Below are 12,102 nucleotides of genomic sequence, written 5' to 3' on the forward strand. Positions count from 1 at the left end.
CCGGTAAAAATATATGTATAGTCTTTTACCATCGATTGTTTCATTTTTGATTCGGAATGATAAGCTTCGTCAATGTAGTTGTAATAGAAATTTTTAAAAATTGATGGAGCATTTCCTTTAAAAAAACATTTTTATAATCTTAGAAAATTGTTACACTATTCAAAAATCAAATCTATAAATTACGAATTGCATTCGCAGTTCAAGTTGCACAGTCCAGTACTATAAGACTATCTCTCTTCTTTGATTAAGGTAGTTTAAAATTAGTATACATACGAAAATATTAAAAATCTATCATATATACAGTGCAATTTTTTACCGAGTAGATTTGAGTGAATCCGTGAAACCACGTAGGTCTGCCTCTAACTCTATCGGCTTATTTGGTTGGTACAAATTCTTTATTTAGATTTCTGATTGAACTTTACGAAACGAAAAAGAAGATAATCAATATATAATAAAAGATTTACATCCGTCTTTATATAAATGGATATGATTTTATCTACTTTCGAAATAGAATTAAGATTTTAACCTTGTCAAACTGTAACCTAAATCTTAAATTATACAAAGTCACGTATAATATGTGTTTTTATTTTCGATATGAATTCGCTTGATTTCACTTTTCATTATATTTCTGGTTTGTGTATCCATTTTATTAATAGTTATTTCGTATTTGATTTTAATAGAATTTCAACATGAAACAAGTGGACTTCACGTGTTCAAATTCTTTGAAAAGATGATCCAAATATATTACGATTTTCTTGTGACTATAACTACCTAAAGTGCTTTCTTTTAAATGTATAAACCCATTATTCGAGTTCTTGTGATGCTAAACATATCATATATTCTTTACAATATTCTGTTGCATAAAATAAAAATGGATACAAAGAATTCATATATCAAGATCGAAACATAGTTAACTAACACTTAAAAATAAATGAACTTTGTTCTTTTTTTTTTTTCATTTTCTCTACTCGATATTTGTATGTTCATTGAAACTCGATTTGCTCTAGAATTATTAGTTTATGAGTTATTACAATAATCTCAAGTTAATATACAATAATCACCAGAGCTACAGTACAAGCTAAAGATTCTTAATTTCTTATATATTTATTGAAATACATGGTCTAAGTAACATGAACACATAACCTTTAGTACACTACATTCATTCTAGAGCACAACTATTACATGATTCACCAGAAAATTTTACAAAGAAATATAAAACGTTCTCTAGCTAATAGAGACGTTTATATACTTAGAGCTCGAACCTGCCTCGTTACGGAGATGCTAACATCCTCCCCCTAGCATTTTTCATGTACACAAACATCTCATCACGATTAGGTAAATTATCTTTGATTGCTTTAACTTCTTTGAAGTTTTTAATCCATTTGTTAATACGAGGAAAATTGTGAGGATTAAGTAATTTAATCCCAACAATTTCTTCAATAATTTCCATCCAAAGAGAATAACCTCCAAAAGCTATGTCAACAAATCCAATATTTTCACCACCAAATGATATATTTTTTTCTCCCAATGCATTTTCCTCTATGGTTTTGAACATTTCAAGGCTCTCCTTTATAGCATTTTGTTGCTTTTCTCCAGTGTAACAAAATACATTCCATGTACTATGTGACTGCATCACAGTTTAACCAACAAAAAAAAAAGTTAGGTAATATTACATTTTATTTACTTAATTATATCCTCGACAAATTTAATAGTGCATGTGAGTTTTGAGTACTAGCTAAGTGGAAACAAAGAAGGATGAGTAAATCTAACTAAGATGAACCATTTGCATACTCGTTAGAGTAGACGATGTTTCATTTTCAATTTAAGTGTCTTAATTTGATTAGGCGTGAAACTTATGTACGAGGGGAGGAGGGAGAGGGGGCTTCAATAGATATATATGTAATCTCATTTTTTTTAATTACGAAACAAGAGGGAATTATGGTAAGTACTGCTCACTTCTAATCCTAAGGTTGTGAATTCGAGTTACCAAGGAACCAAAAAGGTGGGAGCTCCTAAGACGGGATTGTAAAAAGAAAATTGTGAATTGCTAGTAGTGACTCCACAATAGAAAATATTGATCATAATAACATCAGACCTTTTCTTCAATATATTTAGCCCAAAATCGAGATGTGGCTCGTTCATATGAATCAGTTGAAAGTAATGGATTCAGTTGCCACGTCTCGTCGATGTATTCAACGATGACCATAGAATCAGAAATTATCTTGTCAACATGGATTAGAGTTGGAACTTTCTTGTGAATTGGATTGTATTTTACAAGCAAAGGACTTTTTTTGGACATGTCTTCATCTATATACTCATAATTTATTCCCTTTAGCTTTAATGCCCAAATAACTCTATATGTGAAAAAACTAAAAGGAGTACCTATTAATTTTACTATCTCCATTCCCAAAAAAAAAAAAGATGGAAATATTGACTATTGAGTGGAAAATTGAAGAATGAAAAAATTCACTTGCTCTAGGTAGTATTTATATTGTGTATTTCTCAGGGAATATTGCAACTTGCAAGTTTCAAATAAGTTTTTATTTCCCTCACAGNAGATGGAAATTGACTATTGAGTGGAAAATTGAAGAATGAAAAAACTCACTTGCTCTAGGTAGTATTTATAATGTGTATTTCTCAGGGAATATTGCAACTTGCAAGTTTCAAATAAGTTTTTATTTCCCTCACAGTCTGACAAAATTAGTCCGTGAAAATAGTATATTTATTTATTTATTAACTCGTTTTATTTTAATTTGTTTAAATTCAATTTGTCCGCTTATATAACATGTCTACGCATATGAGGAAAATAAATTTTAGTCTATGTTTGTCATTAAATAATTTATTTTTTATAGTACTTTGATCAACAAATGTAATATAATAATAGAATAAAAAAAATTGATAGTAGATGATTAGGTACGTTATCATCTTAAAAGAATGTAAATGAAAAAGTCAACTGATTTTTTAATCCAAAAATATCAAAAAAATCTGTAGAATCAGTAATATTTTCAACTAAACCCTTTATTTTTAATTATTAATATAATGACTCTTTGAAAACTTGGAAAGGCAAATTGGATTTTGTTTAACTAAAACCCATTAATTTCTTTTAACATTAAGATTTTTTAAAAAATAAATCAGAACACAAGATATAAGATTAGTTATATATTTTCTCAACAATATCTGAATGTAAATATCGCTAAAATCTAAGATTTACTAACAATTAATTAATACTTAATAAAAGTTTCTAATACTCTTTATTATCGTTAAAAGTTATTTCCATATGGAAAAACTCATAAGATGAATTATTTCCCCCATCAAAGAACATTTCCTAATATTGATAATATTATTCATAAATATTTTACAAGTAAGAAGCTTCAAACTTCATAATATTTGTGTTCCCAAAATATTTCATGTTCAAATTGTAAATGACATTCTTACTACAAACTCTTCTAATACATTGAAAATTCATTGTGCTTCTAAAAATAACAATATGGGATTTCACGTTATTATTCCAAATAATCAATTTGAATGGTCATTTGGTGAGAGATATTTTTCTTAACACTTTATTTTTTTTTCACTTTTGACGGGATTTAAAAAAATAAATCTTTTAAAGCGTTCAATATTTTCCATGGATGTATTCGAAATTCACAAGTTGATTCTCAGAATCATCTATGTAGATGAACAGTATTGGATGCACGATTTTTCTTAGAAGATGATAGGAAAAAAAAATTTTGCTTACACTTCGAATACTTAACTAAAAGTGATTAATTAGTTATTCGATCTGATCTCTTATTTGTTTGGGATTGTGATACATTAATACGTGCATTGCTCTTTGTAATGCACATGCAAAATGTTTATAGTCGATTTATTTGTACTTATACAGAATGATTTGATCGATTAGGATAAATTAATATACGGACATATAATAATAAATCATAATCTAAAATCTTTCCACAAAATAAACAAATTAGCTATACTGAATTTTCCATTCAATAAAAAAATGAATTTACTAATTTTCATATCTATATATAAAAATAAAATAAAAAAATTAGTCAGCCATATGTTTAATATAGGACAATAGTACATGCATCGATTGAAGTTCATAAACAAATTAATATGCAACTTCTACATTTACTTTAGTTTACCTTTAAAATTTATAATTCTAAGAACCTTCAAGGTTTATATATAGTATACAACATTAAACCACAAAATAATAATTTAGTCACATGTATACACTAAACAAAAGTACCATGCATCATTACATATTAGAAAAAATAGACAGAGCTCGGTAAGGTTGTTGAGGGGTTATTTGAATTTTTTTGACAAAAAATTACATTATTTATATATGATTAAAATTATTTTTTTATTTTTTATGTACGTATAATAGATATTGAACTCTCATTGACCTTTTCATATGCTTACTTTTTCCGTTCACGAAAATCCTAATACTTTCGCCAAAAAAAATTCTTAAGCCTCACTAAATAAACGAAAATAATTCGCATTTTTATGGCTTTCCTTAATTATATAATTCACATTCCTCTTTAAAATTCTCATTGCCATTAAATTCTAACGGTGAATGTTGTAATTTTGCATTATAAATTCAAATACAAACAATAACAAAGAAAATGTAAAAGTAACAAAATTCCTTAGAAAAAAAAAAGAAAAAAAAGAAAAAAAACTTACAAAATGAGTTCTTCCTACATCAAATCACCATTTATTTTATTGATCATATTATTCATAAACATTTTAAATCTTAACAATGTTGTTGCAAGTCCATTCCATATTCAAGTTATGAATAATATTGATCCAACTAGATTTCCCTTTAATAGTATTAAACTTCATTGCGCTTCTAAAGATAATGATATGGGATTTCACGACATTACTCCAAATAACAAATTTGAATGGTCATTTAAAGAGGGATATTTTTCTAACACATTATTTTTTTGTCATTTTTGGTGGGGATTAAAAGAAAGAGCTTTCGAAGTGTTTAATGTCTTCCATGGATGTATCAAAAATGCACCACTCAATCCCGATACTCGTTTATGTAAATGGACAATAACAGATATAGGATTTTTTCTTGAAGATGACAAAGGAAAAAAATATATTGCTTATGCTTGGGAGCCTCTTAAAAAGTAAAAATAGTTAGTTATTATTCGCTCTGATTCTTAATTTGTTTGGGATTGTGAAGCGTGTGTCTTTTTTATTTTGAGTTTTGAATATTCTTATATGGTGTACATTAGTGAAGGAATAAACGCATTATTATATATAATGCGCAGAGGAAAAAATCTAGATCTTGTATATATACTAAGAAATTTATTAAATATCTATAAATATTTTGTTTTATTTTGATTTAATTTGTTTCACTTAACAATTTATTCTTTAAGTAGTAGATGGTACATGAAGTTTATTAAATATCATCCTTAATCATAACTAATCACAAGTGACTAATTAAGAAGGAATTAGAGAGACTATAATCTATAGTAGCAAAACCATTTTTTTTTTATTCATTTTCATTTATTCCACAACAATTTTCAAGCAAATTGTCCATTCCTAAAGTTACTTTTCATATAATTTACTTATTATATGCGATATGCATCTCAAATTAATTAAGTCAATAAATTTCACATACTAAATAAATTAAAAGGAAAAAGTTAACTATTCATATTTCATTACAAAAAAAAATAATATCGTGATTGACACCTGACGAGTTATATCACCACTCTATATCTATATTGTTCCACATAAATTTAAAGTTATAATCGCCTCGCTTCTATGTCATCCCTAATTAAGTTGCTATATTATGCTACAATAACTTTGGAAGAAAAACGAAGAAATTAATATAATAATAAGAATAATTAAAGTGAGAATTAAGATGGGTTAGGTTCAATAATTGGGCTATAAACTATTCTCTGATCTGTAATGGACCTCTTTATAGATAATAAAGAAAAAACAAATAAGACTAACTCTCTGTAAAGATGTCTAAATTGGTACAACAAGTGGTAAGGGACGTCGATGATCGATCATGATTCATATATCAATATTTTTTTCAATCGAACTTATCATATCAGGCTTATCTAATACGTTTATATTTATGTGAAATCTTTCAAGGAGACTCATAAATAAACAATAGGAGATGAACTAAAAAACAACTCAAATAACCAAAAAAATGTATACCTCATAAATTATCGACTGATTATAATCGTAACGAAAAATAATTAGCATTTTTATGGCCTTTCCTTATATAATTCACATTTCATCCTAAAAATTCTCATTACCATTACATTGTAACTGTGAATGCTATAATTTTGCATTATATATTCAAGTACTATTGATAATAACAAAGAAATTTAAACTAACAATTTCCTTAGAAAAAAAAACTTACAAAATGAGTTCTTCATACATCAGATCACCTTCTCTTTTATTGATCATATTGTTTATAAATATTTTACATTTAAAAAGTGTTAATTCATTCCAAGTTCAAGTTGTGAATAACATTGATCCTACTAAATTTCCCTTTAATAGTATTAAAATTCATTGTGCTTCTAAAGATAATGATATGGGATTTCATGACCTTAGTCCAAATAACAAATTTGAATGGTCATTCAAAGAGAAATATTTTGCTAACACAATGTTTTTTTGTCATTTTTGGTGGGGTTTAAAAGAAAGAGCTTTTGAAGTATTCAATAACTTCCAAGGATGTATTAGAGATTCACCGCTTAGTACACGAACTCTTTTATGTAAATGGACAGTGACAGATCAAGGATTTTTTTTGGAAGATGCTAGCGGAAAGAAATATAATCCTTACAAATGGGAACCACTTCATTAATTCATAAAGTGGTTCGTTATTCGTTCCGATCCCTAACTTGTTTGGGACTATGATGTTTTTTTTTTTTTGAGTTTTGAATAAATGCATTATTTTACTCTCCTAGAAACCATCAATATCAATCAATCAATCAATTACGCTTTAATTATAATCTAATCGGGGTTATCTATATAACTCTTTCATATTCAACAACAACAATATATTTAATATAATCCCATAAAATGATGAGGTCTAGACCGGAGAGGCACTAGGCGGCTAGAGTATATGCAAACTTTTTTCCTACTCTGTTTTCAATAAACCCTCGACTCGATAAAAAATAGTCCAAAAAAAAAAGGTACGAACAGTGGAGTTGCTTTACTATGGAATATAATGGTGAAAGGTAAACATAAGAATAAATAAAAAGGAGAACAAAAGATGGATTAGGTTCAATAAATAAGCTAATCCTTTAACAAAATGTAACGAACTCACTCTTANAGGTACGAACAGTGGAGTTGCTTTACTATGGAATATAATGGTGAAAGGTAAACATAAGAATAAATAAAAAGGAGAACAAAAGATGGATTAGGTTCAATAAATAAGCTAATCCTTTAACAAAATGTAACGAACTCACTCTTAACACATTTTATAACACAAATTAATCATGTGTATACAACTTTTTATTGTTACATAATGAATAATGACACAAAAAAAATGTTAGGTTTTGTTGGAATAACCCCAACAATTGCACCATAACTCAATATCACAACAACTCCATTATGTCCTATTATGATTATATTTCTATATAAAGTTTCAATCTTGACCATAATTTCATAATCAATCAAACAAATCATAAAGAAGAAAAAAAAAAATTTATTTTTCCCTATAACCAAAATCTCAAAATGTTATCACCATATTCCATTTTCTTTGCAATTTTCTTAGTAGCCATAACCAAATTGTCACCCCTTGTTGTTGCCATTGACACTCAAGTTCCCGAAGGATCGATACTCGAGTTATACATGCATGATATCCTGGGAGGAAATAATCCAACAGCTCGACCAATTACCGGATTATTAGGGAATATATATAGTGGACAAGTTCCTTTTGCAAGGCCTTTAGGTTTTCAACCACCTACAGATGGTGTAGCAATTCCTAATTCTAATGGTGCAATTCCAACATTTAATATCAATGGTGTTCCACTAGGAACTGGCTTAGCAGGCACAATATTTGCTGGAAATCAGAATGGCCAAGCTAGTGGTGTGACTACTCAATTAGGCCCTGATGGATTGGGCCTCGGGTTTGGTACGTAAAAATTTAAGCTGTTAGAGAGATACTATTATACTTTTGATTACCTTATAACTTATATTATATTTTTGACATGTCTTCTCACGTATTGTCTTGATTCTTTTTTATTGGTTAGTTTTTTCTTTTTTTTTCGGTGATGATGAGATTTGAACATAGGACCACTTGCTTGATTACATTTATATCATGTCTCAACATGATCTTCACACGTGTAGGTCTGCTTCTTTTTCATTGCCCTTTTTTCTTGCTATTTGTAGGTATATAGCGGTATTAGAACCTAGGACCACTACATCAAATATAAGCTTTAGCAATAATTAATTAACAATTGTCGCTAAATATATATTTTTTGCGGCAATCAGCCGTATATGTTCCTGAAGGTTTTAGTGACATTGTATCTAATGACATTTAACTAATGACGGTAAAAACTTTAATACTCTTTATTAATGTGTCTATTTATTGCCGCTAAAAGTTATTTTTTTGTGCTACATAGTGTGTTCTTTACCATGTCTCAATGACGTGTCAACATGATTATTTGTTATTGGCCAAACACATTGAATGGTCTGACCATCTAATCTGTTTTGACTATATATCAAACATGAGCGCCTGATTCTTTTTCATTAGTCAACCAGGTGGAAGTATCTCTTACTTTTAAAGGTGGAAGTGCAATTTGAATCCAATAACATTTACGTTTTATATTATGTCACGACAGGTACCATTACAGTTATCGATGACTACTTGACATTGTCCCCTGAGTTAGGCACACAAAACCTTGGAAAAGCACAAGGTGTATATGTATCAAGTTCTGCAGATGGAAGTACTCAAATGATGGCGTTTACCGCCATGATGGAAGGAGGTGAATATGGCGATAGCCTCAATTTTTTCGGAGTTTATAGAATTGGAAGCACAATGTCAAGAATATCAGTTACAGGAGGAACTGGTAAATTTAAAAATGCTTGTGGATTCGCGGAGATTCGTTCACTTATACCAACAGGGCAACATGTTATTGATGGTGCTGAGACATTGTTAAGGATTACTGTTCATCTTACTTACTGAAAAAAAAAATTCTTCAAGCAAGAGATGGTGGATTGTTTATATGAAAAAATGAATTTGATTGGTGTTTCTTTTATAATCTTGTAATATTTTACTTTTGAATTGAATATAAACATATACGATATATACTTTTGTGTTCTATCCTAATTTATGTGGCTTACTTTCGTAAGTTTCACTTAGATACAATCTTGATTAGCGGCAACTCAAGTCGCCACCAAAAACGTAAAATCTTGAACATTCCTAAACCAATTTCGTAGTGGCCACATTGGGTCAATAATTTTTTCTGAAAAAAAAGAAGCATAAGGATACGAAATGTATTTTTATTGGTGTAGTATACCACAAATATAAATAAATTACCATTGAAATGAAATGAACAAAATATTTTTAGGTTGAGGCGCGGATATCTCGCTCTCTTTAAGGAGATTCAAGCTCACTGCGACATAATCTACACTGATTCAGTAGTATCACTCTTGACTTCACCCCTCCAGGATACAACAGTCACACAACGTCGTACAACTCCGAATTAGTTGACGAGTTCAAAGCCCCACAAAAAGAACACCTTTTTCACCATATAATTACTCTCTTTTAAATAGTGAATATAGTCGAAGACTTGAAATATTTCTTTGTCTCAACTCTCTTTTTCTACACCAACTCAATATATATACACAATATAATACCCCTCATTTTTCACTTTATAGTTTCTTATACATCTCTTGCTGTCTCACTATTTATAGGTAATGAATTCTTCCTTGCAATGAATAGGAATAATGGGTAGGTAAATTGGGAAAATAAATGGCCCAAAGGTTACATAAGTTACAAGGCATAAAGATAGAATAACGGGTGAAATGAAGAGTTGGTGGTTGCATAAGTTACTAACAACATGACCGCTTTCTTCCACAATTGATGAGAGTAAANTCACATAAGTTACAAGGCATAAAGATAGAATAACGGGTGAAATGAACAGTTGGTGGTTGCATAAGTTACTAACAACATGACCGCTTTCTTCCACAATTGATGAGAGTAAAGAGACACTAATACATAATGTAACATATGATATGTTTTTATTACTATTAAAATATCACACTAACATATTTCATTATTAATCGCAAATAACATTTCATTACCAACAAATACAAAAATGATAGATTTCTCTATATTTTTGTGACCTAAACAGAAACACTACGGAGGACGATTGCCTCAACAGTTAGGCCAGGACCAAAGCCAAAAAGTACGCCCCATTGAAGGCCTTCACCTGTGGTACCCAATCCTGCGGTGATAGAGGTTTTCCTCATCTCGTCCAAAACAAACAAAACACAAGCACTAGCCATGTTCCCATAATCACTCAAGACATTCCGTGAAGCCTTGAGTTTTTCAGGCTTTAGACCTAACTTGAATTCAATTTGATCCAAAATGGCACGTCCACCTGGATGAGATACCCAAAAAATGGAGTTCCAGTCAGAAATGTCAAGAGGTTTGAATGCTTCCACTAGGATCCTCTCAATATTTCTTGAGATGAGCATGGGATTATCCATATGTATCTGGGCTTTCAGCCCAGCCTCACTTAGGTAACCCGTAATTGCATGTTGGCTATTTGGGACAAGAGTTTGAGTTGCGAATACAAGCTCAAACAAAGGTTTTTCCACATTTGTGATTGGATCTGAGCCAATAATAACAGAAGATGCCCCATCACTGAAGAGGGATTGCCCAACCAAAACATCAAGCTCCATTTCATTTGGGCTACGGAGGCAAAGAAAATTGGCTAACTCTGAGCAAACAACAAGGACTCGAGCACCTTTGTTATTCTCAGCTAAGTCCTTAGCTAATCGAAGTGCAGTGCCACCACCAAAGCACCCTTGTTGACACATCATGAATCGTTTCACTGATGGTTCAAGTCCAAGAAGCTTAGTGAGTTGAAAGTCAGCCCCAGGAACATCCACACCACTAGTGGTGCAAAATACCAAATGTGTAATTTTGGACTTTGACTGACCCCATTCATTGATGGCCTTTTCCGCTGCCTCCTTCCCAAGTTTTGGAACCTCAACGATCATGATTTCTTGCCGTATATTCAACGACGGAGAGTTGTATTCACAAATATTAGGATTTTTTTTCAAGATTTCTTCTGTTAAATGAAAATATCTCTTTTTAATCATTGATTTCTCACCTGCAACATAGTCATTAAATAAAACATATATAACAACTTGTATTCATTCATAAACAAAAATTCAATGCTAAGCAAGCAGTGCCCATGCATGAAAGTAAGTTGTGAGTTCAGTTCATGCGCAAATCATAACATAATAACTATACCATAATAAAGAATAAAATTTATCTTACACATGCGCTCAAACTTTTGCTTTAACTTAATTTTATCTTCACTATTGGTGACACGAAAAAAATAATCAGGATAAGTGCTTTGATCAAAACAATTGGGAGGGTTGGCTGTTCCGATGGCCAACACGGTGGGCGGCCCCACAGCTCGTTGCGCATGGCGGATCTCGTTGATGGTGACCATTTTCGCCGGAAAATATAGTGATTTGCTCGATGATATATAGTAGAGAATGTATGCACTTAATCTTCATGCAAATCTCTTTATATAGACATTTTGATGGTGCAACATGCCCTTTTGTTTATCCAAAATTTACTATCTTTTTATCATGGTTAAGATTGTATTGAACTAATCTAATATTAGATCTTAAATCTAGGACAACGTGCCCTTTAAGTGAGAATACAATAAGATCTTAAATACTAGGCATATACATCTTATCCTTTCACAATTATGGTGAAAAAGATGTGAAAGTACTTTTGAAGGATAATTGAGTCTTTAATCATATTAATGCATGCATTAAATCCTTTATATTACTAATACCATTGATTTCTAGGTATTAGTAATACATTTCTCAATATACAATATAGTGTAAACTATATTAGTTATACATACCATGAAAAATGCACAAAAT

The 12,102-nt window shown here is 30.3% G+C and overlaps 3 protein-coding genes across 3 annotated transcripts; 1 reads left to right on the plus strand and 2 right to left on the minus strand.

Annotated features, from left to right (window-relative positions):
• Positions 1 to 1,051: 1,051 nt before the first annotated feature.
• Positions 1,052 to 2,404, minus strand: LOC107006915 (probable glutathione S-transferase). Its single transcript, XM_015205425.2, has 2 exons — positions 2,096 to 2,404; positions 1,052 to 1,627 (listed from the first exon to the last, which is right to left on the minus strand). Exons 1-2 carry the CDS (start codon positions 2,402 to 2,404, stop codon positions 1,271 to 1,273), a joined length of 666 nt encoding a protein of 221 aa, XP_015060911.1. The 3' UTR covers positions 1,052 to 1,270.
• A 4,901-nt stretch (positions 2,405 to 7,305) lies between these two features.
• LOC107006771 (dirigent protein 18-like) lies at positions 7,306 to 9,272 on the plus strand. The gene is made up of 2 exons (XM_015205288.2): positions 7,306 to 8,098; positions 8,808 to 9,272. Exons 1-2 carry the CDS (start codon positions 7,699 to 7,701, stop codon positions 9,149 to 9,151), a joined length of 744 nt encoding a protein of 247 aa, XP_015060774.1. The 5' UTR covers positions 7,306 to 7,698; the 3' UTR covers positions 9,152 to 9,272.
• A 963-nt stretch (positions 9,273 to 10,235) lies between these two features.
• Positions 10,236 to 11,765, minus strand: LOC107006636 (chalcone synthase J-like). Its single transcript, XM_015205152.2, has 2 exons — positions 11,480 to 11,765; positions 10,236 to 11,309 (listed from the first exon to the last, which is right to left on the minus strand). Exons 1-2 carry the CDS (start codon positions 11,655 to 11,657, stop codon positions 10,315 to 10,317), a joined length of 1,173 nt encoding a protein of 390 aa, XP_015060638.1. The 5' UTR covers positions 11,658 to 11,765; the 3' UTR covers positions 10,236 to 10,314.
• Positions 11,766 to 12,102: the final 337 nt, after the last annotated feature.

The sequence above is a fragment of the Solanum pennellii genome, chromosome 12 (assembly GCF_001406875.1).
Source record: "Solanum pennellii chromosome 12, SPENNV200".
In the NCBI taxonomy this organism is placed as follows: Eukaryota; Viridiplantae; Streptophyta; class Magnoliopsida; order Solanales; family Solanaceae; genus Solanum; species Solanum pennellii.

What these genes read in the sequence shown, in the direction of transcription:
- LOC107006915 (XM_015205425.2), bottom strand. Translation starts at nt 2,404, where the DNA reads ATGGAGATAGTAAAATTAATAGGTACTCCTTTTAGTTTTTTCACATAT. An exon ending in CTAAATATATTGAAGAAAAG is followed by an intron (nt 1,628 to 2,095) that starts GTCTGATGTTAT and finishes ACTGTGATGCAG; the next exon opens with TCACATAGTACATGGAATGT.
- LOC107006771 (XM_015205288.2), top strand. Translation starts at nt 7,699, where the DNA reads ATGTTATCACCATATTCCATTTTCTTTGCAATTTTCTTAGTAGCCATA. An exon ending in TGGATTGGGCCTCGGGTTTG is followed by an intron (nt 8,099 to 8,807) that starts GTACGTAAAAAT and finishes ATGTCACGACAG; the next exon opens with GTACCATTACAGTTATCGAT.
- LOC107006636 (XM_015205152.2), bottom strand. Translation starts at nt 11,657, where the DNA reads ATGGTCACCATCAACGAGATCCGCCATGCGCAACGAGCTGTGGGGCCG. An exon ending in GCAAAAGTTTGAGCGCATGT is followed by an intron (nt 11,310 to 11,479) that starts GTAAGATAAATT and finishes ACTATGTTGCAG; the next exon opens with GTGAGAAATCAATGATTAAA.